This window comes from Dreissena polymorpha, chromosome 5 (assembly GCF_020536995.1).
Source record: "Dreissena polymorpha isolate Duluth1 chromosome 5, UMN_Dpol_1.0, whole genome shotgun sequence".
Lineage (NCBI taxonomy): Eukaryota > Metazoa > Mollusca > Bivalvia > Myida > Dreissenidae > Dreissena > Dreissena polymorpha.
Genome location: NC_068359.1, coordinates 98777780 through 98792109, shown reverse-complemented (window position 1 = coordinate 98792109; position 14330 = coordinate 98777780). Strand labels below are relative to the sequence as shown.

Here is a 14330-nt window from a genome sequence, read left to right as displayed (position 1 = left end):
TTTTGGCTATTTGAAGCAATTTATTACCAGTTTTAAATCTGGCTGATATTTTCCAATAAACCAAATGAAAGCATAAAATAAAACTCAGTCTGTAAGAACCTTTGCCAAATTAAAACCCCGATTCCCATTAACAGAACAAGGCGTTTACAACCTAAAAGACAAATCTGTCCATACCTGTGGCTGGGGTGGTGGTGGCGGGGGTTCGGGCGTGGCAGAGCTCCGCCCCTTCTCCCCCTTCTTATCTCCCTTCTTGGTCTTGCTGGGGGATGGTGGGGGCACGGGACTGGGGTCTGACACTGGTGGGCTATACATCTCAGGCTCAGGCTTCTTAGCTATATCAATGTAAATGTACAGAATGTTGCTTATTGACAGAATTTTGTACAAAATAATTTACATGGTGATTATAGAAATGATTACATGTATTTATATTGATATTTTCTTATAAACCACCAACAAAAATAAAAGGCTTTATTGACATCTTGGAAGGGAGTTGTTTCTAGAACCTAATTGAAATAGTGGAACAAAAATGTAAACTTATCCTACACCAAAAGGAAAATAAGTATAAAGTAAAACTGAAAATTTCTCTTAATGCAGTTACTCAGCTTTTGCTGACACAAAATATTAAACAAACTTTGAGCGCCTTCAGTTCATTAGTTTAGAATTTTGCTTATAAAAAAATAGAAAAGAAATAATCGTAATAATAAAAAAGACATATTGAATTATGATTTCTTCTGCATATGCGCCTTTCTCTGGGAAAACTGAGTTCAATACATGTACATAAAGTTTCATCCCAGATTAGCCTGTGCAGTACACACAGGCTAATCAGGTACGACACTTTCCGTCTTAACTACATTTTCAATAAAATTCCATTAAAGATTATAATGTTGTGCCTGATGCTTATGTTCAAACTGCAAAGGCTAATCTGGCAGGAACACACAGAAGCACATACCATCCGGGGCACTGCCGTGATCACCAAACTGACTGAAGGCCAGCGTCATACCGTCCATGAATTGTGTGGTCACGGAGCCAAACGCACTCACTGACGTCTGCTTACGCACCGAGGACTTCATGGAATGCTTGGAATGCTTGTCTGACTCCACTGCTAACATGCACAATTTTGAAAGTGAAATATAAGACAGTTGTAAGTGAATTATAAAATATTGATGGTATGGTCCTGAATTGTGTTTCTTGTATCATATTTTTGGGGTATACATCCTCTGAATTGACCTTAAGTTATGGTGAAAATAACTTAAATAAGTCACAATTTTAAATCTGTGCATGGTAAATAATGCTTTGTAAAAAGTACATGACAAATCATTGAGTATATTTACAAAAGTATTATGCAACTTTCATGTCAAAACACTTATATATTTCAAAATATTTCATTAAAAAAAACATTAACATTCTATATATATTGTACTTTGTCTAAAGAAGATTTTTTGAAAACTAGTTTGAAAGATGAATTAAAGAAAGCCATGGCAACATTTCAACATTTTCTATTTAATAAGAAGGCAAAAATCCCTAAGCATTCACCTGACGAGAAGTATTTTTTAATGTACACTTAATACATATAAAGAAAGCAAGTAAATCCCAAGGTGGGGCAAAATATAACCACAAGGGCACGATTTAATAAGGACGACCACCTTGTGATGTCACTTGCCGAACTCCAAACACACATGCCTTTCAGTTTCAGAGAAGACTATTGGAGTATATAGCCTAGTAATATTTTGACCCCAGAACAAACTTGCACAGAAAATTGTTAACATTTTTACTATACACATGAAAAGAAAACCAGAGACCCTAAAGGAGGGTGCGATTTTGACCCTGCAGGCATGTCATGGACTTTGAAGACAACCACTAGACCATTTTACACAACATAAAATAACCTCCTGAGGGAATCCTTACCGTCCTTGTTTTCCTTTTCTGGTTTCTCAAACTCTGCCTTCTCTGCGCCGGACCGTGTCGTGTCGCCGCCTTCTGCGGCTTCCACTGCCTGCGGGTCCTTCGGGTCGATTACGTGAACCGTGAACGTGTGGTTGTCCTTCAGCACGGTCGTACGCACGCTCACTGAACCTGGCAATGACATGCGTATGATCTTTGATTAAAAACATTCTTAAGCTGAGGTTACAAGTTACTCACAACCATACATTTAGTTAGTGGAAAACAAAATCTATATGTGACACACATTGTGACAGGTAATTTTTTTAATATGAGAACACTTTGAACACTGACAATTCACAAGATTCATTTTGCAGTGCTTATTATAGACAATTAATACAAACTAAGAATAGTTCAATAAAAAAATACAACAGAAAATATTAAATGTTCTTTTGAAATCGATCCTTAGTCAATTTCAAGTAAGTCATTTTTATATCACTTCTATAAAATTACAATAAAATATACTTTACATGTTTCATTCTATTGTACAATAACATACTATCTCTATAAGAAAATTTGTTTATATAAAAGATGTTAAAGTATATAGTCTCAGCACAAGAACACCACAAGTACCTTGAGTAAATTCTGTTCTCTCCGTGCGGATCTGTCCGCCGTCAGCCGGGAAGAAGCTGGAAGTGATCCCGAACACGTGGATCAGGTTGTTGCCCATGTCGTACCCAGAGAATGGCCAGTACTTCTCATCTCCCATGGTTTCCATGTCAACGACTGGCTCTGGTTCCTGGTCCTTGGCTGAGCCCTTGGACTTTGCGCTGCCACGGGAACCAGGGCGCTTCTTTGGATCCTCCTTTTCCTCTTTCTGTGAGTGGTCAGAATATACATGTATATATGAGCCTTGTTCAGGAAACACTGGCCTTAATGCATGAGCATAAAAGTGTTGTCCCAGATAAACCTGTGCATTCCTCACAGGCTTATCAAGGACAACACTATTTGCTTTAATGGAATTTTTCGTTTCTAAGAAGTCTCATCTAAACGAAAATCCAGTGAAGGGGAAAGTGTTGTCCCTGATTAGACTTTGTGAAATGAAAAGGCTTATCTGGGATGACAGTTCATGTACATCCATTAAGCCATAATATATATGTAGCCCAGCTAACAATATCCCTAGCCTCAACAGGACCTTCTAGTTCCAAGGCAGATGCCCATCTGCATCGCTATAAAAGCCAGCTCATAAAGCAGGTCAGTACAAGTGCTAATTATACCTCACCATGATACCTTTACCAGGGGCTGTCAAAATGTTTTTGGACAGGCTTTATAATTGCATCTAAACTTAACAGATTTGCATGAAACATTACAAAAATAACAAACAGCATCCATATAAAACATGTTTAAAATTTCAATCAATTATATTGACAACAAGCAAAGTGATACCCTTGTTTAAAACTGTGGAGAATTTCAGGCTAATTATTAAAAGTATTCGCAATTATTATCAGTGCAGTTATTGTGCATCTTTACCCACTGTTCAAATTTTGCATACCAAGATGCTTGTAAAGGACAAAAGATGTACAGGCATCAAGATGAACAGAAATGATTATTGGGGAAATTCGCGTCAGACCTACACAGACAAAGGGGAAACTATATTCTCCTCCCTTTCAGAGAGTATAAAAAGTTTCAGAAAGTACCTTGGCCTTGGGAGACTTTGATCGCTTTGCACTCTTCACACGTTCCTTCTCTTCCTCTTCAGCCTTGACACGGTCCTGTTCAATCTTCTGTGCTTTCAATGAGCCTGCGCGGATGAAGATGTTGCTGACAGCAGATGCAGGACGCTCCTGGCTGCTTGCACGAGAACCTTTTGGGGACTTCGATTTAGAAGCTAGGAAAATATCATATCATAGTTTTTATATGTGACAATTGTGTTTGTTATACTACTGATAGTATATAACATTTTTATGCACACATAAACAGTTTTATGTCATTGTTCGTCTTTTATTACTTGTGTGTAACCCAAAACATAAATTGTTTCTAATTTTATTGTCCAATCATATCGAGTTATAGGATCACGTGAGCTCTTGAACCAATGAAAATCGATCCTGGCCATACTTGTTTTGAAATCCTTACTACACAGTTGCGTCTTTATTATTGTCATAATTTTCGACACCCGCCACCACCCCTTCTCCACCATATGTTTTTACATGTACAGTTATATTTCTATATGATTGTGTTACTCTTAAACATTTTATCCTGTATCATGATGTTTCTATTAATATGCATAATATGCATGTTTTTATATACCTGTTTTTACGGGCGTGTTTTTACCGCCCATTATGTCAGTATAGGAAAAAAATATTACATTTTCATTTATGTTATGGCATTTTGCAATAAATGCCCTTTTACGATCAATCATATTGTGTTTGTTCTTTCCTTTATGACATACGAGTCCGTCCGGTCTAAGACCGTAACATAACTATAAAGGACAATACATAAAAACTCTGGAATGGTTGAGTATTACAACTTACTGGTGTACATCTAAGCTTCTCAATCTATCAAAGCAGTGAACACAATTTCATAAAATATCTCTTGAGAACTCTTCCTAAATCAGGGGTCAGGACTTGGATCAGTGAAAAGGAAGACGTCATAACCACTACACCATTTGGACTTCTCTTACAATCCCACACAACCACATTGTACACCTACTGTACCTGCAGATCATTTTTGCAACGCCTTGTTGTTCATCAACTTTACCAAACAATGCCACAAACTTTGCTACTTCAATACTTTATAATGCCTGTAAGCCAATCAATCTAAAGCTACTTGCAGACCATTTTGATAACCTATAACCTACTTGCAGATCGTTTGGAGGACTTCTTGTTGTTCTTCTCAGCCATACGTGATGCAGTCTCCTCATCTTGCCTCATCTTCTCTATCTCCTGGGACAGAACCTGTGCCTGATATTTGGCCTCCTCCTCCTTCAGCCAGTCTCCTATAGACTCCTCTACAAAGTCCAGGTAGTTCCTGAAAGTTACACACAGTCTCCTATAGACTCCTCTACAAAGTCCAGGTAGTTCCTGAAAGTGACACGAATCACGCCTTTGTAATTAACTTATAAGCAATAATGAATTTTGGGATTCTATTGTATGCATTTTATGTTTTAAGTTCTTTTTTATTCAGCTCTGCAAAGAAAGACTCTGCTACATTACTTAAGTTAGTTCCAGGCAGCACATGCCACATGTGGTTGAATAGCAGTGTTTTGGGGGATCAAAATTGGGCCCCAGTTCACAGTGCCATGTTCACAGTGACTGACCTGAATCCTATATAGGAGTGTAGTGCATAATGCCTTGTGCATTTGACTGACCTGAAATGAACAATGGAGAGCAGTTCAAAGTGCCGTGTGTCTTTGAGTGACCTGAATCCTATATTGAAGTGTGGTTCATAATGTCACTTGCCTTTGACTGACCTGAATCCTATATAGGAGTGTAGTGCATAGTTCCATATTTCTTTGACTGACTTTAATCTCATATTGGAGTACAGTGCATAGTTACATATACCAATGACTGACCTGAATCCTATATTGGAGTGTAGTGCATAGTTCCATGTGCCTTTGACTGACCTGAATCTCATATTGGAGTACAGTACATAGTTACATGTGCCATTGACTGACCTGAATCCTATATAGGGGTGTAGTGAATAGTTCCATGTGCCTTTGACTGACCTGAATCCTATGTTGGAGTGTAGTTCACAGTGCCATGTGCAGTTGACTGACATTAATCCTATGTTGGAGTGTAGTTCACAGTGCCATGTGCCTTTGACTGACCTGAATCCTATGTTGGAGTGTAGTTCACAGTGCCAGTCCTCGTGCTTCTGTAACTCCTGGTTGTGTGGGTTGTGAAGGACTACCATCAGGGAGTGGTCTCGTTTGTGGTAGTACGTTTCCACCACCGGCAACTTGTAGATAGCCGACTTCATCACCTGCACACACAGACAAGAAACACATGAGCAACAACTTTCAAGTGTTAAACAAATTGCATGCTTGCAATCACATTTTTCTCTCTCATTATAATGTGAATTATGTCATGTAGTTTTGCTAGATACATCTGCAAATTATTAAGATTTGAACATTGACATTTAATTATTTTACTACAATCAATTGTAAGAAATTGCAATTCAAACTCAAATCACTGACTTAGTATATTTAATAGGCACAAATATTCCTCAATCAGAGAATTTTAAGTGACAATACGAACCTTTTACATGTACACATGTAAATCATTAATAAAGAGGCAATAAATAAATGTTCATAAAAATGTGTCTCTTACATAAAAAAAAGATACTTGAAATATCTGTAGTGCATACAAAATTACAAACAGGAAACCCACCCCCCTTCTAAAAAAAATTAATAAATACAAAAAATAAAATCTCTTCTTCTGCAATGTGTCCACGTACCTGTAGCAGCACTTTCTTGTCGTAGTGCTCGGCAAAGCACCACTGGTCAAGCTGCCGTTTCTGTGCGTCTACAATCTCATTCATGCTCTCCTCCGTGGTCTTTCCACCCAGGATCTCCTCCTCCTCATCCTTGTCCTCGTTCTTCACGTGCGCGATCGTGTGACCCTCCGTGTCAGCCTCAAAGTGGACTGGGAGAAATATATCGGACGCTCATTCACTGTCAGAATTCTTAGCAAGAAGGTAATAGGAGACTCATTCTGGGAAAACTGGGATTAATGCATGTGCCTAAAGTGTCATCCCAGATTAGCCTGTGTGGACCTTCTGCTTTTATGGAATTTTTCGTTTAAAGGTAGTCTCTTCTAAACAAAAATCCTTTCTGGGTGGAAAAAGTCGTCCCTGTTTGCACAGGCTAATCTTGGACAACACTTTAGGCACAAGCGTAAATCCCAATGTACCCAGAACGCTACTCATATTAATGACTTGGACTCAAATAAATGACTTGGGGAAAACAGTTTTATGAAACAAAACAAGGGCATATCCTAACATGTGTTTAATACATATGGCCTTCAGGTTGTAAGATATTTAAGTGAAACATAAATCTTATATAATCATTAATTGTGAAATTAAGGTTTTATAATAACAATACCTTTGTCATAGATAAAACTGCAGTACCCTACCAGATTAATGTTGACAGAGTAACAGGAATTCCATAAGTTTAATTAATCCACTTTTTAAGTACTTTTAAAATATGGCAGGATAATGTGCATAATTCACCATATGACCCTCTACCCACATACAGAGTTTTGTCAAACTACCTTAAACATTTGTTTGGTTGTCGCAGGATCCAAATTTCGTTTTTTACATACTTCTGTAACCAAAGCAACCACATTTTTGTCTGAAGATAAATGCAATAACAAACATTTTCACCATACTTGGCCCCCTATCCACATTCTGAGTTTGATCAAAATAGCTTAAGTAATTTCTGAGTTGTCACAGGATCGACATCTTAGTTTTCACTTATTTCTGTATACATAACAACCACAATTTTAGCCCGGAGATAACTGCAATAACAAACTTATTGACCGTACGGCCTTAAATCCAGAGGCTGGGTCTCATTAACCTTGCTTCAATACTTGTCAAGTATGGCAGGACCCAGATTTTATATGGATGGATGGACAACATACAGACACACAGACAATTAGCTAAAATAATGTGCATATTCCCCATACAGTCTGATAAGGCGTAAAACTAGTCACCTCGGGTTACATCAATAATGGACTAATTAAGTGGCAAGTTAAGTTTGTTTACAAATTAAGGGTGCATTATACCCAAGTGGAAAAATAAGGTAAAAAATAATACTAAGTGACATACTAATTTTACATGAAACTAAGATGGAAAAACAAATTACGAAAATGGCAAATTTTTCTAGCAGATTTTCCTCTGACTTCTGTTAATACCATTAATTATAATGCATTTTTATATATTAAAAAAGTATATACAATCACAATCCTACAAGGCTACATGTTTCAACCTTGCACATTGTAGCGCTGTTAAATGTCGCATCGCTGTTATATGTCGCAGGCTACGAGATTTGTCGCAACGTTGACGATAAATGTAGCAATGAACGATAAATGTCGCAAATCCTACTGACAATATATGTCGCAACTTTAACGATAAATGTTGCAAAAATTTCAACTGCCGATATATGTCGCAACATTAACAATAAATGTCCCACACCTTTGTAAGTCATGTTAAAATTGAAAAGTTGAAGTAAAAATGACTAAAACTTTCAGGTAAGATCTAGAATAACCGACAAGGTTTATTTGGGCCGACTTCCACCAGAATGGTCAGTTTTTAGTTAGTATAGTCCGAAATGGTCAGTTGTGGTCAGTATTGTCCATAATTGTCAGCTGCGGTGAAGATCGACCGAAGCAGTCATATCTATTCATTTTCGACCAAAAACGTTAAGCTGTACTCAAAAATGACAAAATCCTTGTTTTAAACTGGTCGGAAATCGGAAAAGCGAGGGCCCGTAAGTTTTTGCTTTGGGTTTAAGGCCATTTCGACAAGTTTGGTTATATAAGGTCAGTCTAACAGGAACCGTCTGGGTAGAACAACATGTGAATGCCTCTGTATTTCTGCTGGAGACTGACAGCTTTGCCATCTTTGAATCAGCGAATAGAAGGCGAATATTCTTGGATAGAATCATCGATCCAGGATCACACCGGGACCTCTGGTCCCAACCTCTGTGCTCAGCTCTTTAAGTAATTATGGGGCCGGCAAAGGAAAATGCCTTTCTATGAAAAATGCCAGGAATTACGGGTTCTCTTTTTAAACGGGTGGTCGTTCGGGTGCAGCTGCGCAATGCATCAGATACTAAACCCATAATCAAATTATCGCCGAATACAGCTCACTTTACTCTGTGAACGGCTTTACACCCAACGTCAGTAATCAGGCTCAAATGACAAGGACTCCGTGTTGGTCGTAATTACCAGTTAATTAAAGGGACTGCCAACCACAAATGACAAAAAAAAAAAAGTTTTAAAATACCGTATTTTTTTACAATTATTAGTTTATATTGATTAAAATTCAACGACTGGCATATTACATCACTTGAAAAATGTTCATATTTTCAGTATATTCGGTAATAAAATTTCGCGATGTGAAATCGAAAGTACATCGCGAAAATAGGTGACATAACGATATACACAGTATAAATAATGCAAGTAGATTGATCATTTTGTATATAAAATATATACAGTTCACTCGTATGAACAATTTGCATTCCTGGGTTTATCACGTGACGATGATGATCAATCTACTGGCGTCACTTATAGTTAACTGGAAGTTACCTGGTAGACATACCCAGTAAAATTTAATACCGAACATACTGAAAATATGAAAACTTAACAACTTTTTGCAAGTAATGTAATATACCAGTCGTGATATTTTAATCAATATAAACTAATAATTGTAAAAAAATACGGTATTTTACAACTTTTCTTTTCTTTGTCGTCGTGGTTGACAGTCCCTTTAACTGAACATGCTATCCGATTTTCCTACCTAAATTTGAAGAAAGGCTTGCACTAGGGTCTGTGTCCATTCAATATTCTTGTACGGCGATAAGATAAGTTCAGTAGCTGAAAAAAGTCTCTTAAGCGACACATACATTACTGTTGTCATTGACAAAAATAATATACAAACGACAATTCTTCATAGAAATCGGAATATATTTATGTCATTTTTCTTAATTCCATCTATGTTAATTTCACCAGATTATTTTCCAATATTCACAGTTGTGAAACAAATGTGTCGTTTTGGTGTTCCCCTGAACATTTTGGGACCTTGGCAAGGGCGGCTTTAGGAGGGCGGAAGCGGCGTGCGTCCCCCCCCCCTAAATTCAGCCAAGATTTTTTTATATTAAAATGTGAATATTTGGGGCCTTAAAAATTGAATGCCAAGGGTTGGTTAACCCCCAAAAAGTGCCTACTTGAGCCAAGAATTATAAGAATTGATTGGGTCAATATTGACCACTACTGACCATTTTGGACAATACTGACCGCAACTGACAATTATGGAAAATACTGACCACAATTGACCATTTCGGACAATACTAACTAAAAACTTACCATTCTGGTGGAAGTCGGCTAAAAGAACCTCGTCGGGTAATCTAAATCTAACCTTAAAGTTTTAGTCATTTTACTTCAAGTTTTCGTTTTTAACATGACTTACAAAGGTGTGCGACATTTATTGTAAATGTTGTGACATATATCGGCAGTTGAAATTTTGCGACATTTATTGTTAAAGTTGCGACATATATCGTCAGTAGGATTTGCAACATTTATCGTTCCTTGCGACATTTATTGTCAACGTTGCGACAAATCTCGTAGCCTGCGACATATAACGGTGATGCGACATTTAACGGCGCAACACACATTTTAATCTTCTTGGTTACAGGATTTTGCCTCACATCATATACAGTTTCATGGTTTAATATAACTTGCAGCTTTGTCTGCCATGTAACAGTATTTATGAATTAATTTTAATCTCAGAATTCATTAAGCCGTCATGAAAATTTAGAAAAATCAAGATTAATGCTGGTCATTGTGATAAAAAAATATCCCTTTTTTCATAAAAAGTGCACAATACATATAGTTCATTAAGAACTATAACATTAAATGAGGTAAGAAATAAGTGTTATACAACTATAAGAGATGTTCTGGGAAAACTGGGCTTAATGCATGTGTGTAAAAAGTCATATCAGTTACGACACATTCTGCTTTTATTGAATTTTTCATTTTTTAGGAGGTTAATTTTAAACAAAAATCCAATCTAAAGCAGAAAGTGTTATCCTTGTTAAGTCTGTGTTGACTACACAAGCCAATCTGGCAAGACACTTTACGCATATGCATTAAGCCCAGTTTTCCCAAAACATGGCTCATTTGAGTACAGTCGTGTTATTACGGTATTGTATACATGGTCAGACAGGATACAGGGAGTAGGCAGCTGTGCAAAAGGTCAAAGACAAAACGGTTGTGCATACATTGACGAAAAATTATAAATAATGAAAGACATATATGAAGAACTGAACTATAGTGTGAATATATATCAGACAAACAACAGACTTAAAGTAAACTAAAACTGACTGACTCAAAATGTCTGGTTCAAAATGATGAATTTAATAGTAATTTAATTGGCTATGCTTTCAATCTAAAATAATATTTTCATATAAGATAAAATAAAACTGTATGAACATTATGATTTTATAACATAAAATGCATTCTTCAAAATATGTTAAAAATATTCAACTTGTAATATAGTATTAGTAAAATTGTACAAAACTATGAGCATTTTTGTTAATACAGAAGAAACCGTTTTGTAAAATTATTTTTAGATTAAGAAGCATGTAGCTACTTGTCAGAATATGAAATATTGATATTACTTAAATTTTGCAGATACAGTGACTCTAAAAATGATACACAATTAAACCAGAATTAAAATATTAAAATTCAAAAAAAAGAAAATAGAATTATGGGAAAAGCGTGAGTGATAAAAACAACTGAGGCCTCTACAGCACAAGCTACCTGACGGCCGTCGATCATCACCAAGGTTAAAATGCACTGAAAAGGGCACAAAGATACAGACACCAAAACAACACTGCACACCCTGGCCTAGGACTCAGTTACACATTCCCAATCAGTGCAGTACACAAATAGTATTCTAATTCATAGCTACAAACAGCACTAACACATTTGATTAATCAATGGTTTCATTCAGATTTTTTAGTTGATACGGTACGTGATTTTGAAAAAGATATTTAATGGGTGAGCTTGTTTTGAAACCACAGACATGTGTGTGGGTGTTTTTTTTATGTAGCTAATCTGTATAAACACTAATGTGGCTACTTTCTTGAGCCGACCATGTCCCTTGAAGAGTCAAAAAGGCACGCCTTTTTTGAAGCTTCTGACTTTTTTTTTGAAGATAATGAACACAATTCCTAAAAGAATCTCAACTTCCTAGATATATGTTTTCATCAGTATGTAAGGGTGTCCGGACATTGCCAGAATAAGTTTTAATAAGGAAGTATTCATGGCGGATTGTTTGAGTTTTTATTATTGTACAGCAATGTTTCTGTTCAACAGTGCACTGCTATTTCTGACTTGGTATCATAGGGCAGCAGAGACGCTGTTGGAAGCAGTTATGGGAATGTGTTACTGAGGATTCAGTGTAAGATGTGACACAAAACATTCCACAGTGACACAAAACATTCCACAGTGACACAAAACATTTTCTTGTTATTTGACCTACGATTATCCAAATACATGTAGGTATGCTGGATATTCCTGAGAAAAAAATAGGGCTATAGATTCTGAGGTCAATTGATCAAGGCCAAAGTTCTCCTGCCTATGAGGATATATTTTTTCTCAATTTAATTTACTAGTATCTGTCATCAATTATTCAGTATCAAATTATAAATAGCATTATTACTTTAAGATGTCAGACACTTTTTTGTGTCCAAAAATTTAAATACATTAATATTTTTAAAAACGGTGTCCCGAAAATTTAAAGACACTAAAAATATTGCATGGAAGATCTGATATGGGTATGCGGTATTTAAAGTGTCAATTGATTCAAAGAATAATATCACATGCATGTTAAACTCATGACAACTTTATGTACTGACCTATAGAGTATAAATAACTTTTTATTTTCACTTAAAGCTGTCAGGCAAATACAATGGTCCTTCCCCCTTAAAGCCATCTTCTCCAAGATTTTATAACCATAATCCGGATAAGCGCTATAGGACAGAAGTCTGGTCAAATATCGTTGTAAAATTTACTGTCCGAAAACTTAAAGCCATTATTTATGGACAATTACCATTATGTTCAAAAATTTAGCGTCACAAAAATAATTATTTTGGCTAAAAAGGGGATGTCCGAATATTAAGAGTGTCTGAAAACTTACAGAACAAATACCAAATTTGCCCTGAAATTCTCAATTTATTATAGAAACTACATAAACGAATAAGATTTTGTTGGCAAGTTTGCTCACTGTATACTTGAAACACTATTCAAAATGGCAACTGTGACGGGAGCTTAACCATAGAAGCATGTTGAAAACAGGTGCAGTTTAACTTCTCTAACTCAATTACATTTCAAGGTCAGCAATTCCTTTTTTTCAACTGTAAAATAAATTACCAGTCACCAAATACGAGATCGCTCCGCCCACTAAGTTGTGTTTTCATAAAACGCTTATTCCATTACTAAGACAGTCTTTGTTTGTCAGACCATGTGGCCGAAATAAACAAAATCTGATTTATTATTACGTGAGTTTAATTGACAGCTGGTGAGTGGTCAATTGCCACCTTTAATTGGATTTTACTGATGACTTAAGTGCTAAAATGGTGATTATTGGAATTAAGGAAAATTTACTGCAATTATATATGAATAAAATATACACAAACAAAACACTCTTCCAACAAACATTAAAGCTCAGTAAAGACAAAACATATAAACACAATATAACTACAAACATTATATTATTACAAATCTTTTTCAGTATGATCTAATTAAACCACACATTTGATGTTAGTGAATACATGTATGCATCAGGGTTCAGTTAATGAGAAATAAAGTCATTAACAAATTACAATTAATGGATATCGGATGAAAAACCTCACATAGGCAATTTAAACGACTCTTTTAACACAATGTTGAAAGAGAGGACAGATTTGTTTTCTCTCAGAGTATCTCTGAACCATGACACATACAATTATGTGGTGAACCAATTTCAAAATGTGCCAATACCAAAAAACAGAACACTGTTTACACCAAACTATTATTTTTCAATAGTGTTATAAGGATGGACTGAACACCAAAACCGAAAACCTGTACATCGTTACAGTTTAGATTTCAATTCTAAATAAGAAACCGTCGGAGAAGGGTGATGCTCCCCAAAGGTTTTTTTGTCACAATATTGCACTATATATTCAGATAAAAGGAAACGTCTTTAGGGCACAGTAGTTGGGGGGACAAGAATTTTTTTATAGAAAATTTCAAAGGGCCATAACTTTGTGAAAAATCGTCCGACCAGAACCCGCTGATAATATGCATATCTCCTCTTGGTAGTGAAGCTTCCCATAAAGTTTCATTGAATTCCGGTCATTAGTTGCTGAGAAATAGCCCGGACAAAAATTGTGCACGGACGGACAGACAGACGCACACACGGACAGACGAAGCGGCGACTATATGCTCCCATCAAAATTGAAGAATTTTGACAAAAATCTGCCAAAAAATGACCTCCATATTTGATTATAAACAAAATGCTATAATCCAGTAAAAATATTGTATTACACAATTATTATTAAAATGTACACATCACTGAGAACATTATTTACTTATTCTAAAAATTGCATTTACACATATCTTTATTTTTCTATTTCCAAATTAATCAAACAGTTGTTTGTGACTTTTGGGTATCAGTAAAAGAGCAATACT

General features: G+C 36.0%; 1 protein-coding gene across 14 annotated transcripts in view; it reads right to left on the bottom strand.

Moving 5' to 3' along the window:
* LOC127881168 (sperm-associated antigen 17-like) overlaps window positions 1–14330 on the bottom strand; it is a 53711-nt gene that overhangs the window by 16794 nt on the left and 22587 nt on the right. For 10 of the 14 annotated variants that reach the window (XM_052428855.1, XM_052428851.1, XM_052428863.1 and 7 more), the window contains 9 exons: window positions 11418–11453; window positions 6334–6521; window positions 5705–5859; window positions 4736–4905; window positions 3576–3766; window positions 2512–2755; window positions 1906–2073; window positions 950–1102; window positions 175–332 (listed from right to left, as the gene is read on the bottom strand). In XM_052428855.1, coding sequence (XP_052284815.1) covers window positions 175–332; window positions 950–1102; window positions 1906–2073; window positions 2512–2755; window positions 3576–3766; window positions 4736–4905; window positions 5705–5859; window positions 6334–6521; window positions 11418–11453 — 1463 coding nt within the window. The remainder of the gene's footprint in view (window positions 1–174; window positions 333–949; window positions 1103–1905; window positions 2074–2511; window positions 2756–3575; window positions 3767–4735; window positions 4906–5704; window positions 5860–6333; window positions 6522–11417; window positions 11454–14330) is intronic. The other 4 variants (XM_052428854.1, XM_052428856.1, XM_052428860.1 and 1 more) reach the window with 2 other exon arrangements.